The sequence below is a fragment of the Lemur catta genome, chromosome 9 (assembly GCF_020740605.2).
Source record: "Lemur catta isolate mLemCat1 chromosome 9, mLemCat1.pri, whole genome shotgun sequence".
NCBI classification, from domain to species: domain Eukaryota; kingdom Metazoa; phylum Chordata; class Mammalia; order Primates; family Lemuridae; genus Lemur; species Lemur catta.
In genome coordinates, this window is record NC_059136.1 from 69394173 (window position 1) to 69413705 (window position 19533).

The 19533-nt window shown below is 39.7% G+C and overlaps 1 protein-coding gene across 1 annotated transcript in view; it reads right to left on the reverse strand.

Annotated features, from left to right (window-relative positions):
* Positions 1-576: 576 nt before the first annotated feature.
* Positions 577-19533, reverse strand: part of ATP6V0D2 (ATPase H+ transporting V0 subunit d2) — a 44901-nt gene continuing 25944 nt past the window's right edge. The window contains exons 3-8 of the mRNA XM_045561082.1: positions 12860-13038; positions 11422-11501; positions 9810-9887; positions 4219-4395; positions 2922-2996; positions 577-1348 (exon numbers count right to left, since the gene is read on the reverse strand). Coding sequence (XP_045417038.1) covers positions 1187-1348; positions 2922-2996; positions 4219-4395; positions 9810-9887; positions 11422-11501; positions 12860-13038 — 751 coding nt within the window. The 3' untranslated portion in view covers positions 577-1186. The remainder of the gene's footprint in view (positions 1349-2921; positions 2997-4218; positions 4396-9809; positions 9888-11421; positions 11502-12859; positions 13039-19533) is intronic.

The window sequence follows — 19533 nt, forward strand, 5'->3', positions numbered from 1 at the left end:
AATGGTATGGAGATTTTTCAAAGAACTGAAAATAGAACTCCCATTTGATCCAGCAATCCCACTACTGGGTATCTACTCAAAGGAAAAAAAATCATTATATTAAAAAAGATACTGTACTTCTTTGTTTATCACAGCACTATTTACAATAGCAAAGATACAGAATGAACCTAAGTGTCCATCAATGAATGACTAAATAAAGAAAATGTGGTATACATACACAACGGAATATTATTCAGCCATAAAAAGAATGAAATTATGTCTTTTGCAGCAACATGGATGAAACTAGAGGCCATTATCTTAAGTGAAACAACTCAGACACAGAAAGATAAATACCACATGTTCTTGCTTACAAATGGGAGCTAAATAATGTGCACACGTGGACTTAGAGTATGGAATGATAAACAGTGGAGACTCAGAAGGTGGGGGGATGGGATGAGAAATTACTTCGTGGGTACAACGTACATTATTCAGGTGATGGATATCCTAAAAGCCCTAAGTTTACCACTATGCAATATATCCAAGTAATAAAGTTATACTTCTACCCCACAACTTTATATAAATAAAAATTTGAAAAAGGAAAGAGAGATATGCCTTTTATTTAAAGAAAAGTGTGAGAAACTAATTTATTAACAAATTGAACACTACTTGCATCTAGGGAATATGATGTGAAATTGTGTTGTTTTCTCAAGCCTGCCAGATCAAGTGTACTAGAAAAAACCTGCAACATTTCCCATAAAATGGGGTCCATGCTGGCTACATATAGCTTTGGATTTTGGTGGACCTAGGGAAGGAACAGACAGTTAAAAAATAAAGTACATGCTCAGTATGTGGGCCTTTAGAGAAGCAAGCAAAAGCAAGAATAAAATACTTTTATTAGGTCCAATTTTTAACATGTTTAAACAAGAATAGGAAAGGTACCATAGGGTTAATTAAAATTAATGTCTAAGGCCCACTGAAGAATGACACATAAATGTGGAAACAAGATTTAAGGCTATTGAAAAAAAAGAAATGCTTTGTTTGAGGGTTGGACTATTGTATTTCTAGTGGATTTGCAATTCATGAAGGTGCAGTGTGGTTTATTTTTGTGTAACCTAGATAATATAACACAATTTCTTTTATTTTCCTCAATAACTTTCCTGTAACATTTATGTCTTTCTGCCATTGAGCCTCCCTTGCCCCCTGCAGGTTACAGAATTGGAATGTAACTGTTGATTTTAGTTCGATGTCTCTGTGAAATGCATTCTGCTATCCACACGATATTTCTCATTTCTTGTTCCTTCAGCTTTACGTATGCATAAAACACACCGTAGTGGAATTGTCTGTTGAATGCCAGCACATTTATTTGTACCTGAGGAAGGAAACAAATAACATAGACCATCAACTTATTTGGAACATACTACACTTATGAAATAATATTAAGCTACAGACTGGCTTGTGCTTGTGCAATGCTTATTTGTATTTAAATAGACAATGTCCAAGTTGAGCCAACTAGAGGAAAACAGTGGCACTTCAGCAAGTTCTAAAAGGGAAAGTGTTACTCTGCAGATAAATGTAGACAACAGTAGCTATAAAAGTAAGTTTGTAGACTCACCAGACAAGCTCCAAATCTTAACAACATTGCTAGCACAAAGATTCTTAGGAGAACTTTGAAGTGTGTGTGTAACTTTGTAATAATATTTACCTGGCTTCTAGCTAGTGGAATTGTCTCATTTAGGTAAAGTATTTCTTCTTGGCCACAAATTTCAAAATTGTAAAAAGGTTTTTAGGATATCTCCCCTCAAGGGCAATGTCACAGGTCCCTGGAATTTAGTCTGAGTGTTGTTATGAGCTTTCCTGGGACACTGCCACAACTTTATATACAGTCAAATTGTCTTTTTCTGCTGAAGTTAAATGAGCAAAAGAAAATTAAAAAAAAAATCTTTTAACTAAATTCTAAAATAGAACGATTCCTTTATTCTTTTCCATTTCAATATTCAGAATGGAAAGAAGAAGAGGTACTGAGTCCCTTATGCAGCTCTGAAAACCTCAGGCAAAGTAGTTAGAAAGTGGAGGCTGTCTCTGTTCTCAGGAATAGTCAGTTATTTTTCCTGCCAAGGGCAGATTCTTTCACAGCCTCCTTTGCAGCAGTGGTGCAGTAGAGTAGAATTTTAAAACAACCCTAATACTTTTACTTCTATGACAGATGCCAGAGAGCTGTTGGAAAATATCTAAAGGGGAGATCTTACAGGAAGGTTCAGGAGCCAGCTTAACCCTAAGGTTTGGGTAGATTTCAGGATTCTCTGTCAGTTTCAATCAGATTGAGATGGAAAGACCAAGGCCAATGATTTCATGAAAATGAATAGAATATACTAGACTAGACAAGTTTTATATTTAGGGGACTTTACCTGGTACAGAAAAAAAGCACTTTTGTTGAACTGCATAGTATCCCAGGAATTGACTACAAATGAATTAAGTACTCCTTTGCTTTTGGAGGGGCAGGGAAGGAATAATCTAGACTCTCTGAATGGATTTCCACATGATTAATTCCTAAGTATTATAATTGTGCCCATGAGTTATAACCATGGGCAAACCCTTCTTGAAGGAGAGATGGATTAGAGAGTGAGATGCACTGGAGCAAGAAGAGCCGATATTTGATCATGAGGACATCCTAACTTTGCTTCTCCAGGTGATCAGTTTTGGAATAGCTGCATTCCTTCCAGAGCTCGGCTCTGTGCACAACAGATAGGATAGTTCCGTGTGAACCCATCATATATGAGCCACGGGGCCCTGGCTCTACAAGTCACCATTATTAACACACTGTTGACCTTCAAGCTATGAATGCGCCTAATCAATTGGCCTGATCAACTATAAAAAGAAAACCCAAGGTAAGAGAATATTTAAAATCCACAGTAATAAAAAAATAAGCTAATAGCATTTCATACCTCATGCTCATAAAACACGTCCTCCAATGTCTTTCCCCCATTGCCACCTACAGCCTCGAACAAAGGTTTGTATACCTTAGAAACAAAGACAGATTAATTTTAAAGAAATTTTCATTTCTCATAAATGTATGTGAACATATTTTTCTCTGCAATATAGAGATTGTGAGTCAATTTTTTAAAAATCTATACCAGGCGGCCTGATTTTTTTTTTTTTTTTAATAGGACCTTTGGCTTCCTGAGAATCACCAAAAAAAAAAAAAAAAAAAAAAATCCAAATAACAAGAGTGTGGATGAAATTCTAGCCTATTGGTTTATTCAGGGATACAAGGCAATTCTATTCTCAATATGTTCTGTTTGAGCTCATTTCCACACATAGGTTCTTAGGGCCAGCTAGGTACATTACAGAGAATCAGTGAATGTTTGTGATTTGATTAGTATGGATTCACGGGTTCTTTGAAATGACAATTGATAGACTTCACATGCAATTTTAAGCACGGATGGCGTGGAATTTGGGAAGAAATGCAAATTTTAATGTTATATTAAAGAGTGTCATGCAATTATGTACGAGATGTTATGAAGGTTTATGCATTGTTTGCTGGCTTCTATCTTTCCTGGAGTGCTTCAGAAATCCATTGGAAAAGATGAGTGTCAAGAATGACTAGAAGGTCCTGGAAAAGTTACCTGGAGGGCGTGCCTGTGACTGTCCGCAAGTCAGAGGGAATGGAATCAGAGGCAAGGTGTATAGCTTTGAACTGAGGAGCTTCAGGCTCTCCGAGAGCAATTGGATGCTGGAGTAGGGGGAGGATACAGCAGCCATCTTTCCTTTCCCAGTTTCTGGCCACTCAGCAAAAGGAGTGGATAAACCAATATATCCATATTCTCCCACGTAATTCACCTGGATGTTCTGTACCTAACCCCATTTCCCCAGTGGGCACCTAAAAGGACTGCCGGTCCAGGCTATTTTGTATAACCTTGACACGACCTCACATTTCCAGAACACTGCACCAGTCTCTTGGGAAACTTGCTTTAACAAGCTCTTCAAAAGGAGTGCTCAGATGACCACTCCATGGAGATTTAAACAAGTACTTGCTTGGCAGGAACCTTAAAAAATACTAGCTTGGGCTAGAAATTTGAAGTATTTCTTGGGAAGAGATAGTTAACAGCAAGAGACACTGCTGGCTACCTTACAAATATCGTAACTTCTTGTGATAGGAAGGGGAAATTTGATGTGTGAGCTTCCAAGGCACATGTGATGGAATACCATCAGGCGCTTAGGGACCCTGGTGTCACCACATACTCCATAATGATCCGCTACTCTCTTCATCTGGTCAAAGTCTTCCGCTTGTGCCAACAGGCGCAACCCCTCAGGATAGAGCTTGCCGATCGTCGGGTAGAGGGTCTCCCGGTCTTCTTTGCTCAATTCAGTGCCAAAGGAGTTCAGAGTGATGATAAAAGCACGTCTGTCGGCCTCAAACTGAATTTGCAAGACAAAATCAGTGAAATCTAATAAACTACTAAGTGTTGTAACAGAACCCTAAAGAGACAAGTTCATTTCTGAAGTGCTTTTCTTTCCTCTCTGGATGTGTGTCTAATTATAATACAGACATGTGTTATTAATGTTCCCTTAGTTTCTTCTTGTAATGGAATAACTGCTTGCCAGTTATCACACAGCAGCGATGACGACCTATGACTCTTGAAATCCCACTAAGTTTTATTTCCCAGGCACTCTGCAGTGAGTTACTTATGTGTCGCTGTCACGTAGACACTGGCATTACAAAATGTCTCTTTCATAAAAATGGGAATAATATTTACTTCTTAGGGTTCATTCAGGGATAGAACCAGATAATGTTAAGTGGAAGTGTCTAGCATTGTGTTTGGAACAAAAAGTGCAAGTCATATATGTTAATACCCCTTTTTAATTGTTGGATGTCAGCATAACTATTTACATAATGAAACTTTAGGCTATAAAGTTTAACTGACCGTCTGTTTATACTTTCATGGTTTTGGTTTTCTTTTTTAATGTGCTAGGGTAGGTATCAACAAATCTAACCCTGTAGCTAAGAATTATGTGGCTTAGGGCAAGTTAACTTCCTCTCAAGGCCTAAGTTTTCCTCTTTGGCAGGTGCTGGGGTTGGCTTCCTGACCTTCCAGGTAGGTCAGTGTGTACTTATGGACTGTCTTCTCTGTGCTGAACACCGTCAAGCACCTGAGCTTCCATCCCCGCATCAGGTCTCTCTATTTCATCTAAACACTCAGTCTTTCTGGAAATTTCTCTTCTGTTCCTTTGGTCTGCAGGTTTCTACTCTCTTGGTTCTCCTTCTATCCACTGACCGTTCTATCTCAGTCTATCCTTCAGAGCTCCTTCTCTGCCTGCCACGGTGTTTGCCATAGTGTCCTTGGGCTAAGCAACTCTTCTTTAGGTATCCAAAGTACCCTGTGCTTACCACATTATTTTGAAATCTGTACCTGTATTTTTCTCCCCACTACACTCTAAAATCTTCGAGGAAGCATTTCTCTTTTGTTCCTTGTTCCTTTTTGAATAGCCAGTGCCTGACACATAAGAAAATGTTAACTGCGTATTGAATCTAACAGAATGGTCTCTGATTCTACTTTTGAAACTCTACAATATTCTGCACAATGTTGCTATCCAAAGTGTGTTTCATGGCTCACTAGCTTTGACATCACCTGGAAGCTCGTGAAAAATGCAGAGTCTCGGGCCACCGTCCAGTCCTACTGAGCCAGAATCTGCATTTTCACAAGATTCCAAGGTTATTTGCATGCACATCAAAGCTGAGAAGAACTGCTACACACTATCCTCTAATCAGCTTTTGACTAATTAACCAGTAACAAAACTAGACCTGCAACAGATTTTACTGGCACTCCTTTGTTGGAACAGGTGTTTCCCATCAGGAGTGTGAGAGTTAGTTCCATCTGATCCTTCTGAGTGCTCTCGTGGAAATTATGGGTGAGCTGAAAAGTAGAGAGTGGCCTTATTTGGAAGCAAAGGCATGTGCCTCTGGCTACTGAATATAACCAGTCCTGTCAGTAATTTTAGGCCTTCTTGGGATAACAGAAGCAATGCAAGAAGAAGATTTCATGGCAATAAGAAACCTTAAAACAAAAATTAGGGCAGGAGGAGCAACAATGGAGGTAATTGTCCCACATGTTCTTTAATGTGCTCTCTGGTTCTAGGATGTTAAAAATTTTTTTGAGACAGAGTCTCACTCTGTTGCCCCTGCTAGAGTGCCGTGGCGTCAGCTCACAGCAACCTCAAACTCCTGGGCTCAAGCGATTCTACTGCCTCAGCCTCCAGAGTAGCTGGGACTACAGGCATGCGCCACCATGCCCGGGTAATTTTCCTGTATATTTTTAGTTGTCCAGCCGATTTCTTTCTATTTTTTTAGTAGAGACGGGGTCTTGCTCTTGTTCAGGCTGATCTCAAACTCCTGAACTCAAATGATCCGCCTGTCGCTGCCTCCCAGAGTGCTAGGATTCCAGGCATAAGCCACTGCGCCTGGCCAAATATTAAGATCTTAAGGAGAGAAATAGGGCAGGATAGGCAGCACTGCAGACATGCAAGACAGCAGAGGCCATGCCGGAGGAGGGAGCTGCAGGACGCTTTGGAAGCATGGTTATAGTGCCAACCCTGGGGAAGCAATTGGAGAAGTGTGGATAACCGGGTAGCTGGAAGAGAACATGAAAGGCTTCATATGCTGTGTCAAGAAGAGAGGACACTGATACAATAGGTTGTCTGAACACTCCGTACACTTTCCAACACCTTGTCCTTGTTACTACTTCTTCCCTTGCCCACCATGCATGTAACTCCATTCCAGAACTCTGCATGTTGAAATCTTATCTGCATTTGAGGGTCCCATCAAATGCCATCTTTTTCATAACAAGCCCTCTCTTCCTTCCCTAATTGAATATGATTTTCATTACACACCTATTATATTCAATTTTCCTTTTATTATAACTGACTCTATATCTACCTTACTCTTCTAGTCTAGAGACACTTGGCATGTGAGTGTGGGTAGCCTCTTAGTGAAGAGAACTATTATTTTAGAATTATATAAGACTGTTCTTTGATCATCCCTAGCAGAGTTTGACACAGCATCTGATTAGGAGACTAAATGGGGCACTATTGGTTTGACTTACCTCCCGTCTCCTTTACAGAGAGTTGGCACACTGTGTGATATGGTGTGTGTTACAGGTCCTGTGCCTTTACTTTCACTCTTCTCTACAAAAACTCATTCATTTTAAAACCATAGCTTATTTTTTGTTGTTGTTGCAAGAGAGAGAACAATGTACCGTTGACTTGTTCAAAATCATTATCAGCTGCGCATTATAGAGCTGGACTGATCGGGTCACACGTTCTCCCTAGTTCCTTACAGGAAGAAGGGTACACTTGGCAGGAGCCATGGATGGAGGTGTCGATGGCAACAGAAGAGAGTGAGGTGAACTGGAATGGAGCCCAGCTTTATTAGCAGCTTTTTTATCGCTACCGTACTGACCAGTAGCGATAAAACAAATATATTCTGTGCTTATTTTTCACTGTCCCATTAACCACATAGACAGAAAAGCAGGAATAAAGGGCAAATAGTATACTACAGGGCATTTGCCTTGAATAAGTCAATTTCTTTTTTCTCATATGAAGTTACAATCTTGTAATTAGGTCAAATTTTCACATGCAATCCCAGGTTAACACTCTCTTCTACAATATTAAGTCTTTTGAATTCTCCAGTCAAATGAGATTAAATGAGAATATATACAGAATGTATATACTGTAAGTCCTCTATAACTATGCAAATAAAAGGGAGGTAATTACATGATCTAAAATATTTACGTAAAACTGACATCCATTTGATCTCATCATTACAAAGATTATAATGGCATGCCATATGTAGCTGATATTTCTGTATAAACATATAAAGATAGTTGAATGGATTTTTATTTTTAATGCTGTTTGAAAAAATCTAATCTAGTCTGATGGTATCATGAGATTTGGAAAGGGACGGTGATCAAATCATCCCAGTGATAAGCATTTTTCTAATACTATGCTGCCTTTTTTTACATTACTGAGAACATAATTCTTACCTATTTCTGATTTTTGCAGGACTCAGTATGATCTGCCTTATGAATTTGCACATGCTTTTATATAAAAGAGTTGTGAATGGTGAAGTTAAAGCAGAGACGATATGGTATAGTGAGGAAGCATATAGAAGTTGGAGCCACCTGCCTGGATCCAAATCCGGACTTACTAGCTGTGACAAGTCAGGCAAGTTACTAGCCTTCTCTGTGCCTCAGTTGCCCCTCCTGAAAAACTCCTATTTTGTGTGGTTTTAAAGTCCAAGTGAATTCATGTACGTACAGCACTCAGGATAGCATCTAGCACAGAGTAAATGTTAGCTACTAATAGTGCTACTGTTCATCCTTTGAAAGGTTAATGAGTTTTGACATAACTTTTATTTCACATATTTTGTGGGTGTAAAATACACAAACTGTTTCTAACCTATAGGAATAATGCTGAGTAGAAACTCTACTTTTAAACCATAGATAATATAGCTTCTTATAGTGTGGCTGGTAATTGGATTTATGAAAATAAAGGAGAGAGCTTCATAGGGTTACTTACGTGACTTATATGACTAGCATGTAGAAAGAGACTACCTCACTTTCTGACATTTAGTGTGTCCTAAAAAATGTCATTTATGTATTCGATGCTCACTTCCTGTGTCATATAGATAAGGTTAAAAACATTCTTTGGAGTTCTTCAGTGATAAGATTTTTACTTCAAGGACTGTTTTGGCTTTATTTTAAGAATTTCAACAGGGGATAGCAAAGTATCATTAACCATAAAATTTTAATGATTAGATATTTCATGGGGAACTAATTTTATCATATGCAGTTTCAGAATATTAGGTTAAAATATATGCAGGTGAAGTTAATTGTTGTTTTTTTTTTTTTTTCCCTTTTTGCTTAAAGGGCAATGCTTATTAGGTCGTTCTTGAAATCAGAAATCTTTGAGCTACCTAAATATTTACCCACTGGTGAAGACCCCGTAACAGACAATCTAATGATTTAAAATGTCCTTTCGATAAAACTTAGTTTCACAGGGCAAAGCAAAGGCTTAGAAAAGCCCAGAGTGGTTCCCCCCCCCCATTCAAGTGACTTGGGAAACCAGCAAGAGAGATGGTAAAACACACAGTCAGGGCAAACTATGCCTAGGATGCCCTTGGACCCTTCTGATCTCTGGCCCAAACTCCCACGCACTTTCAGATCAACATTCTCACACAAGGGGACCTCTGAGCACAGACAAAATCTGTGGTGATATAGAGGAACTAGAAAGAGTACAACATCAACTTACACAGGTAGACAGCAATGGTGGCATTTGATGCATAATTAAATGAGCATGCCAACTGTGAGTTGCCTAACCAAAGTCTTCCTGCTCATGAGTTCCTTGGGGCAGTCTTCATGTTAGGATTATATAAGGAATGATGTCTCTGTGGATGAAGCCACAGTGGACCCTGGTGCCAAGTTGTGGGGTTCCCAGGTGCTCAGTGTTCCCTCACTGGAGAGAATTTGGGTGATTACTCTCGGTACCCATAGTCTACTCATTGCTCATAGTATCCTAAATTTTTAATTATTTATAATCTACTTTTACATACTACATCAAAATGAATCATGACCGAACTTTAATAAGCATTATTCTTTTCTAATCTCAAAATAACTCTTCTATGTAGAAAACTTGGAAAATACTACTCTTAACCAAAGACATCAAATGATATCTTGCTTATTTTATTTCTAGATAGAGGATATTCTAAGATAAAAAACTCTAAGTACAGTTAAAACAATGAAATGTATGTAAACACATTATTAAGAACTCTTTCTTACCTCAAGAATAGGACACATAACTTCTGCTGTGACGTCACCATGATTCTTACAGAATTTGTAGAATGCCTCAAGGTAAGACTGAAAGAGAAGAAAGATAAACAATAAAATGAATATATTTTCCTTTTAGAAATTTCTAGATCAACTTTTCACGGCTTATTAAATGCCTTAATGGAAATTGAATTACTTCTCCCATGGGGAGATATTTTATAATAAATTTGGTGGAAGTTTCACGTTGCAGCGTGTTGCACAGACTATGCACAAACTAGAAAGAATTCCATAAAAGAACAAAATTGTACTTATCATAACTTATAATTACTTACCAAACACTTTTTTTTTGCATGGTTCTTGGATTATTTCACATGATTAATTTTTGCTATTCTAACAAGCAAATTCTTTTCTGAGCTCAGCAAATATTTTAGATTCAGCCCTATGCTGACATTTCCTCTCTGAGAGACACACTGGGATGGCTTTGAGCATGGAGACACATTGGAAAGGCAGAAAGTCTGGGCCATGGGGTCAGATTGCTTGTGTTTAAATCCCAACTCTAATGCTTACGAGCAACTGGCTTCTGCCAAGGAAAACTTACCTCTCCATGCCTCGGTTTTCTCATCTGAGGACTGGGGATAGCACAAACATCAGTTTTGCTGGGTGGATTAAGTGACTTAAGGCCTATCAATTGCTTAGCGCCTTCTATTGGTTAGGTCTCAGGGATGCCTCCTCTAAACCCATAGGTCTCATTACAAAAAGGAAAAGTGCCTGCAATACAATGCTATTTATTTATTCATTTATTTTTAGAGACAGGGTCTTGCTATATTGCCCAGGCTGGAGTGCAGTGGCATCATCATAGCCCCCTGCAACCTCAGACTCCTGGGCTCAAGTAATCCTCCTGCCTCAACCTCCCAAAATGCTGGGATCACAGGTGTGAGCCACCACACCCAGCCAATACAATGCTTTTGAGAAGACCACATGTTTGAACATATATATATGATATGGCAGTATATATTCAGTTACTCTGTGAGAATGTTCAAAGATGCTATGATTGTATGAGTAAAAATGGACATACTTTGCTCAGCCTGTAGTACACAGAACTACTCATATGGTGAGTAGAAGCAAAGCAGTACCTGTGCTGTAGTGTCCCCAGAGTGGTTGTTCTGGTGTGTTGCATGCACACTGTTGATCAAAATTGTGTGGGCAGCTTAGCTGTGAAATTCAGGGACTCTGTACCAGGATTGAGGACAGAGGTGTATACTACATAACAGAAGGTTTACTGTGTACACTGGTTGCTTTAAATGTATTGATATGGTTCACCCCACTCATCTATCCATTCACCTACCACCATCCAATTAACACTTTTTATGTTCCAAGTACCCTGCAAGGAGGTAGAAATACAGAATAGGGCACGTTATTTCTTCTCAAAAATCTTGCTGGCAGAGGAAAGCTGACATGCATGCATTTAACTAGAAGCCAGGCCAGAACTATAAATGCTATATTCCAAATATGCAGAGCTTCATAATTGCAGAAGTTGGCTAACAGGCAAAGTAATTTTTAATAAATAATCCTAGTTATAATGTTTTGTGTAACCAAGAAAAACAATATCTGGGAAAACCATTACCTTGTACAGTTTATTGCGCAGTAATTCGATATTCAGTTCATCGAGGGTATTTTCAGACATACAGTCTTGAAAGAATGGAGCTAAAAGCAGAAATCCCCATGCAAAATAAATGAATCATAAGCAATTTATAAGCTGTAAAAAACATCTCCTGACCACACAACCCTCTGCTCGCCCCTGACAAGAACACTGTGGAGTCGCAATCCAGACTCAATAGGGTTAATAGTAATGAGGACGATAGGACTTATACTATGTTTTATTTAGTTTTCAAAACTCTGTTATAATAAGATCCAATTATTTCTAAAATGAGGAAACTAGAGTGAATTGAAATGTTGCAAGTCTCCTTGTTGGGACTGGGCAGAGCTTCACCCTCAAGGCTGTCTGGTTTCAGACTCACCCACTTCCCACCCGGCGATGCTGCCTCAGCATCCAGCATTTAATAACAACATAAATATTTTTTTTCCTTATAATTTCTGTTTTAAACAGCAACTATTTTGACAAATGATCAATAGTGAATTGCTCTATCCACATTTTCTGACACCATTAGATGAACGAGACACTTATAAAATTATCCCTTTAGCATTTTGAATACCATGACCATTGTCAGTGACAAATTATAATGAAAATAACACTCATTTCATTGTTGTTTCAGATCATTTGACACTTCTGAGCACCTCAGAAAGATGGCATTCCCAAACTTCCTAAAACAAAAGGCATCCGTAGATGCAGACTTACGTAGACAGAAATCTAAAATGAAAGGATGAGAAACTAACCATATAAAACCCTGCTAGAAAATTAATTTTTTAAGAATTACAAGTCCTAGCGTTTATCTGCTATGGCCTGGTATAAAGTTCAAGGGTTTGGAGGCTGGGAGATGAGTCCCACTTCCTTCTCTGCTACAAAGGGTTCGTATGTGACCCTGAGCGGGTAGCTTCACTTGTCTTGATCTGAAAACGGAGGGAGCTAGACTAGATGATTCCTGAATGTTCCAGCCACTTCTAGGAGTCTGTATGGTATGATACTGTATTCAAGGGGAAAAAGTGTGAATTGAAAGTACATTTTCTATTTTTTGTGTGTGTGTTTGTTTTTGTTTTTTTAGGGACAGGTTCTCACTCAGTCGCCCAGGCTGGAGTGCAGTGGTGAGATCATAGCTCACTGCAGCCTCAAACTCCTGGGCTCGATCTTCCAGCCACAGCCTCCCAAGTAGCTGGGACTACAGGCGTGTGCCACTACGCTTGGCTAATTTATTTTTTGTAGTGACAGGGTCTTGCTATGTTGCCCAGGCTGATTGTGAATTCCTGGGTCAAGTGATCCTCCTTCCTCGCCCTCCCGAAGTGCTGGGATTACAGGCGTAAGCCACCGTGCCTGGCCTAAAAAGTACATTTTCTCATGACTGTGATAACATACACAGGCAGCTATATAATTACTTGCGTATTCGTACCTAATGGTGTTTCCACCAGAACAGCATTGAAGAGATCTGAAGGTGTCTCTGCAATGTTGACTGCTTCCATTTCTGTGAAACGGCCCAATGGGTGGCACTTCACCAGAATTTCTTTCATGGATTTCTTTTGCAATGCACCGTTCATTAGCAGAATCACATTGTCTATCATGTAACTGCACCTGGTTTAGAAGACAACGCAATTATTAGGAAAACAGCTGCATAAGGATAAGAAGCATCCCACAAGCAAAAAATAGAAACTGCTCAGGCACATGAGATAAAAGAGATGAATCTCTTTTTATTTTAAACTCTGGGGTTTAGATGTGGATAGGGAAAATATCTGACCTCTGGGGGTATCATAATTTGAAAAGCCATATTCAGTGTAATGACAATGTTATGACAACTAACTAAAGCTAAATAAAACCTTGGCTGGTGGGAATAGGTGAAGATGGCCCCTATGCAGTAATTGTCAAATGTGATGGGGTAGCGGAGTGGGGGTGTGAAATTGTTCAGCTCAACGGAATGGAGACGACTTGAAAAATTGAGAAACACAGACCTAGAGCATTTTATTCTACTTTTAAAACTGGCTGCTGTATTTGAATTTGCAATGAATCCTATCACTGAGGATTCAAAATTTAATGCTAAAAAGTATTCTGTATTCCTTTTCTGCTATGAGATCTGATACTGGATTTTCTAGCCTACCCTCCTTGGATTCCCGGGAGTTCATAAGTTCATAATTTATGTGATTTCTTTATTTAAGATAAGCTCTGCCTAGGATATTCTGAGTGCATGTGCTTGTTCACTCATGTGCTCAGCACCTAGGATATTCCAAGCAGTGAGGTGGAAAAGTAAATGGGACTCAGTTCCTTCCTTCACAGAGAATACAGCATGAGAGAGGAACTGGACAAAGAGTCACTTAAAATAAATGACAGTGAAGCCCACGTGCTATGCAAAAGAAATTATAGGGTGGTGTGGGGATATATAGCTGGGCTCTAGACCAGTTCAGAGGTCAGAAGTCCTAGGGAAGTGACATTCAGGCTGGAACTTGAAGGATGAGTAGAAGTTGTCCACGCAAAGGGGGCTGGAAATTGGGGAAAGGGTGTTTGAAGGCAGAAGGAAGAACACTTGAAAAGCCCCAGAGACAAGAAGCACAGGCATATTCAGCCTGTTTCCTTTGCCCGGGGCTGAGCAAAAGGAGGAATTTGGATTTCAAGGGCAGTGGAATATACTGAATGATAATAAGCTGAAAGGAGTATTACGAGCTATGTAATAAATATTAAAACAGGAGAAGAGATAAACACACGCTTATATAGTGAGGTGCTGTACAAAAAGTTATCTTATTTAGTCATGATAACAACCCTGTGAGGTAGGTACTATTATTCTATTTTACAAAGGAGGAACTAGAGGTCCAGAGAGGTAAACATCTAGCCCACGATGGCAGCCACAGCTACAAACGGGAGAGCTGAGAGTTGGGAGGGGGCAGTTTAAAGGAGGAAGCCCAAGTCTTACAAATCATTAGGATCACTTTCTAGCGGGCATGGAAAGAGTTCTTCCCTGAGAATTCTGGGGAACACCAACATTTAAGGACCTTGAAGGAAACTCAGAGGAATGACCAGATGGGAGGAGGAGAACCAGGGGACAGAACTCTAGGACATTCTAGAGAGTTCTAGAAAGAAGTGATCAGAATGGTAACTCAAGACCTTCAAGTAGACATCCATAGGATACAGCAAGTATGAGGTCATCTGAGATCGCAGTGGAAACCCTAGCAGTGGGCTGTGTTGGTGGGAGAGAAGAGGGAGGCAGGCAGAAGCCTGACCACTATGTGTTTAAAATGAATAGGAAGTCACGAGACTTAAAAGTAGAGTTCATACTAAACGTTGGCCTTAAAGGCTGGGGGATATTACTCTGTGGAGATCCAGGAGCCAAGGAAGCTTTTGATTTTTAGTTTTAGAATCTGTGCTTTTAAGGCGGGAGAGAAGCAAAGACACTTAAGTGCTGAGGAGAAAGAGGCAGTCGCGAAGGTGAGCTCGCACAGATCAGAAGAGGGAAGGGACAGTCCACTGATGAACCGAGGTCCTCTAGGTTTGACAGCCGTGGGAGGCTCAGCGACTGCTGCAAGATACACTTGAAAAATGTCCCCTTTCTCTGGATGAAAATTAACCTGGGCACTTAGAAACATTGTCACCAGAATCTGGCTGCGTGGAGTCAGATTTCTTGTGCAAGAATTCATTTCTGGCTGGAAAAGCAAGCTTCTTCATTATGGAGCTTCCACAGTTTAGCCCAATAAAAATTCTAACTGAGGAAGTTTCTGAAGCAGGCAATTATCCCTTTATAAAAAGCACATGACTATAAAGTCTCTTCACCTCCTGAACAGCAATACCAAATTTAGACACTATGGAATTTTAGAATCCTTTTTATCTCTTCAAAATGATATTAAAATGGAAGTACTTATTTAACTGTCCCTTTATGGCTCAAAAGCAATTACCTGTGAGGGGAATTGCGAGCACTTAATAATCCTTAGGAGGCTCCAAACATTTAATTTTTCCCCATGGCATCCCTGCAATGTAAAGGCACGTGAGCTGCTAGTACTCCCAATTTGCAGTGGACCATCAGGCCAATGTTGATGGGCAGCCAATGTCAAGGTTGTCGGTAGGATTTAGCCCATATATAACACCCAAACCAATGCCTATGCAGTGTGTGCATGTGTGTGTGTTGAGTATGTTTAATTTTTTCCTAATAGAGAAGCTAGGCCCTATATTGCAAAGAGCAAGGGTTTTATAGATTCCATTCAATTTTATTTCAACTCATTATTTGAGTGGCCTTGTTTCTGAAATGGGACAATGACACTGGTTCTCACAGTGTTGTTCAGGAAATGAAATGAGAATCCCAGGGCTTGGCCCATGGTGAGGGGTGGGAGTGTCTCTGTCCTGTCCCCTCTCCCAGCTGCATCACACGTCTGCTCCAGGTAGATAATTTTCACTGGCTGTTGGGGCACCAGGGAGATAACATGCCCAGAAGACAGTTTACCTTTTCCAGACTATAACCTTTATAGGCTTCCAGGGTCATCCATACAGTGGTTAGGAAGGAAATCATTACTGATACTGCGTGTGTAATTTCTGAGCTTAAAGACACCTGGGTGTTCACCTAGTTCAAATCCCTCATGTTTCAGATAACAATGCTCACCAGTACTGACAGAGCCCGGATTCTTGCCCATGCAGTCAGGTTAATTTTTCTCCTACTACTCATGGTTTAGACACACATCCTTATTTTAGCCCTTTCTAAAGATATCATTCTATAACTCTGATATCCGCACCTGTGAAAATCATAAAGTCAGCACAACAGTGATACAGTAAATGACACAATTTCAAAAATATTAGGCTACAAAATTTTTTTTATGCTAACTCTGAGGTTTTTACTATGTGGCAGGCATTATATGCACGTTCTCACTCGAGCCTCACAACAATTCAGTGCTGTTGAGACCAATATTATCATCACTTTACAGATGAGAAAAACTGAGGCTTGGAGATACTGAATGGCTAGCCAAGGTCACACTGCTGGGAAGCAGCAGATTTGGGGCCCCAAAGCCAAAGCGACTGGCTCCCCAGGGGGCTCAGATAAAACGGCTCAAGCCAGACAATATTGTAACATTTCCGTTTAGTCTTAGAGCTGCTGCTCTTGCTCCTTAGCTTGTTTAAGGATCTTGAAGACAATGAAAATGTATCTTCTGTATGATAACTACCAAAGTCTGCTGATTTAACAGTTGCTAAATGGTCAAATAATATAGATCCATAATTTGGTGAGTTAGAAGAATTGCTCTCCTATGAATAAAAATGTTAGTGCATTAGCAGTAGCTGAAAAATGATTGTCATTCACTAAGCACTCTGGCATGAGATAGAAATAGAGAAATACCTTCTAAGAAAAACAGAGTTTGGCAAAGCAGCTCTCCAGGGTGCTACCTCTTCTAGTCACGCCTACTCCCTTCCCACCCACCACCTCAAAGCCCGGAAAATGAGAATCTGTTCTCCTACTCTATAATTTTGCCACTTTGTGAATAATATATATCTGGCAGCATACAATATGTGACATTTTGCGGTTAGGCTATTTTAACTCTGCTTAATGCCCTTGACATACGTGTAATACACTCAAGCTGTTGCATGTAAATTGTTTCTTTTTATTGGTGAGTTGTAATCCATAGGATTGATATACCACAGTGTATTTAACCATTCACCTGTTGATGGGCATTTGGTTTTTCCAGTTTTTGGCTATTACAAATAAAAACTACTATAGACACTTGTGCGCTGGTGTTTATGTCAAAATAAGTTTTGATCTTTCTGGGAAAAATCATCAGAAGTGCAAGAGTTGCATGGTGAGAATATGTTTAGTTTTTTTAAGAAACCGCGAAACTATTTTCCGGAGTGGCTGTACCAGTTTTAGTACAGTGTAAAAACTTTACTCCTTTTAAGTTTCTTTACCTTTTCTATTTACAATTGTTTTAAGTATTTCCTCTGTGTACATTGGAAACCACATCAGATGGTGTCATGTGTTTGCTTCAACTGTCAAATACAATTTAGAAAACTCAAGAGGAGAAAGTGTCTATTGTATTTACGCATATTTTTTCTCTTTCTGTTGTTCTTTCTTCTTTCCTGTTGTTTCAGGATTCTTCTTTTAATCATTTCTTTTCTGTTTCAAGAACTTTGTTTAGCCATTCTTTGAGGGTCTGCTGGTGACAGAAGCTCTTAGTTTTCTTTCATTTGAGAATGTCTTGATTTCTCCTTCACTCCTGAAGGATATTTTCACAGAATATAAAATGTCATATTGACATTTCTTTTCTTTCAGCACTGGAAAAAAATGCTGTGTCACTTCCTTCTGGGCTCCATGGTTTCTAATGAGACATCTACTATCATTTGAACTGCTTTTCCCTCATAGGGAAGGTGTTATTTCTCACAGCTTTCAAGATTTTTTTGTCTTTGTTTTTCAGAAATTTGATTATGACATGTCTTGGCCTGGATTTTATAGTATTTTTTTAATTTGGGGTTTACTTAACTTCTTCAATAAGTGGGTTTGTGTCTTTTGCTAAATTTGGGAAATTTTCAGCCATTATTTCTTTGAATATTTTTTGCCTTCTAACTTTTCCTCCTCTCCTTCTGGGGGTCATTACTACTCCGTGTGTGGCCACAATTGACAGAAGGCAGAGAAGAGGGTTCATTACTGCTGGGAGGTGGTCAAAGTCCCAGCTTCCCACTCAGCCTCCTCCGACCCCACCTTGGTGGTGTGCAGTAGGGGAAGGGTGACTCTCTCGCCGGGTAAGGGTGGGCACCGGGGCTCCCCACTCAGCTTTGCTGACTGGGGTGGAGTTGCAGTTTTTTCCCTGCTGTTCGGCTGGAGTAGGGCAATTATTACGGAAAGACTGTTTTGTTTTCTAGGCTGGCCGCTTCTTGCTCCTTTGGCTAGAGAGAACAGGCTTTTCTTGGGGTTTTTGGTCTGTGCCCATTAGCTTTCTGGGCTGTAAGAGTCTCCAGCATCCAGTTGGAGGTGTGGGAGGGTTTCAGGTTTTTTAGTCAATCTGCTTTCTCCCTACCTTTCAGTCTTCAGTGTCCTCCAAGACACCAATGCTTCAAATGGTCTGTTTAGTGCCCTCAAGTTTTTTGTACCTCAAGACGATGCATTGTAGCATGATATAGAAGGGTGGTGGAAGGGACAGTTGTGAATTGGGAGGTGAAAAGGGGAGCCCAGCATGATGCCCTGACTTCAGGACTCTTAGGTAGTATTAGCACATATACATATTGGAATTCGGGATCTGGAAACTTATCATCTTACAATTATTCCTAGCTCTATAACCTCTGGAAAGCCGTCATGTATACCTAGGGGACATGAACACAGTTGGAAGATTACTATCCTAGACAACATCCAAAATTATTCACTAGGATGGATTTTACTTTCTTCCTTTTTTAATTTTAATTTTCATGTATGTTTAAAAATATATAATATATTAAAATAATGCATATGATTTATCATTAATTATTTTTACATATTGGATGGTCTCATTTTTTGATGATTGGGGTATTAGATCAAAGGATGGTGATCATGGATCTAAAAGGACAGAAGGGACAATGGCCACAATGTCATTTATCCCTAAGACAAAACCCAAAAGAGTCTCTGAGTTAGTGAAGGGGAGTTAAGATTTCTGATGTGCTTATGAGCACAAAATCAGAGTGAGCAGAGAGGGAGGTGAATCCAGACCTTTAAAACAGAATCAGAAGGAGAAGAATGGCGGAGAGGGTTGTTATGGCCAGCAGAAATATCCAAGGCTTCCCTGTAGGGCACCTGGGAGGGACAGGAGGCAGGCAGTTGGATGCATGTGTTCTTCCTCTCCAGTACCAGCAATAAGGAGGGCTTCACTCTGGGAACAGCGTGCTTTTCAGACTTGGTCTGCCAGGACTTGCATTAGTATTTGACAGTGTTAAACACTCCTCCACAACACCTTCCTCCTCACTCATAACATGAATTCTGTGATGACTTGTCTTACGGTTTTCCTATCTCTCGGGGCAGTCACTTTCTGTCAGCCCGTTTGTTGTTTTCTCTTTCCTGTCTGTCCCTTAAACATTGTCTATAACAGGATTGTAAGAGCTCTGTTTTTTAAAAAACTATTTTTAATATACTGAATTTTTAAAGAATTG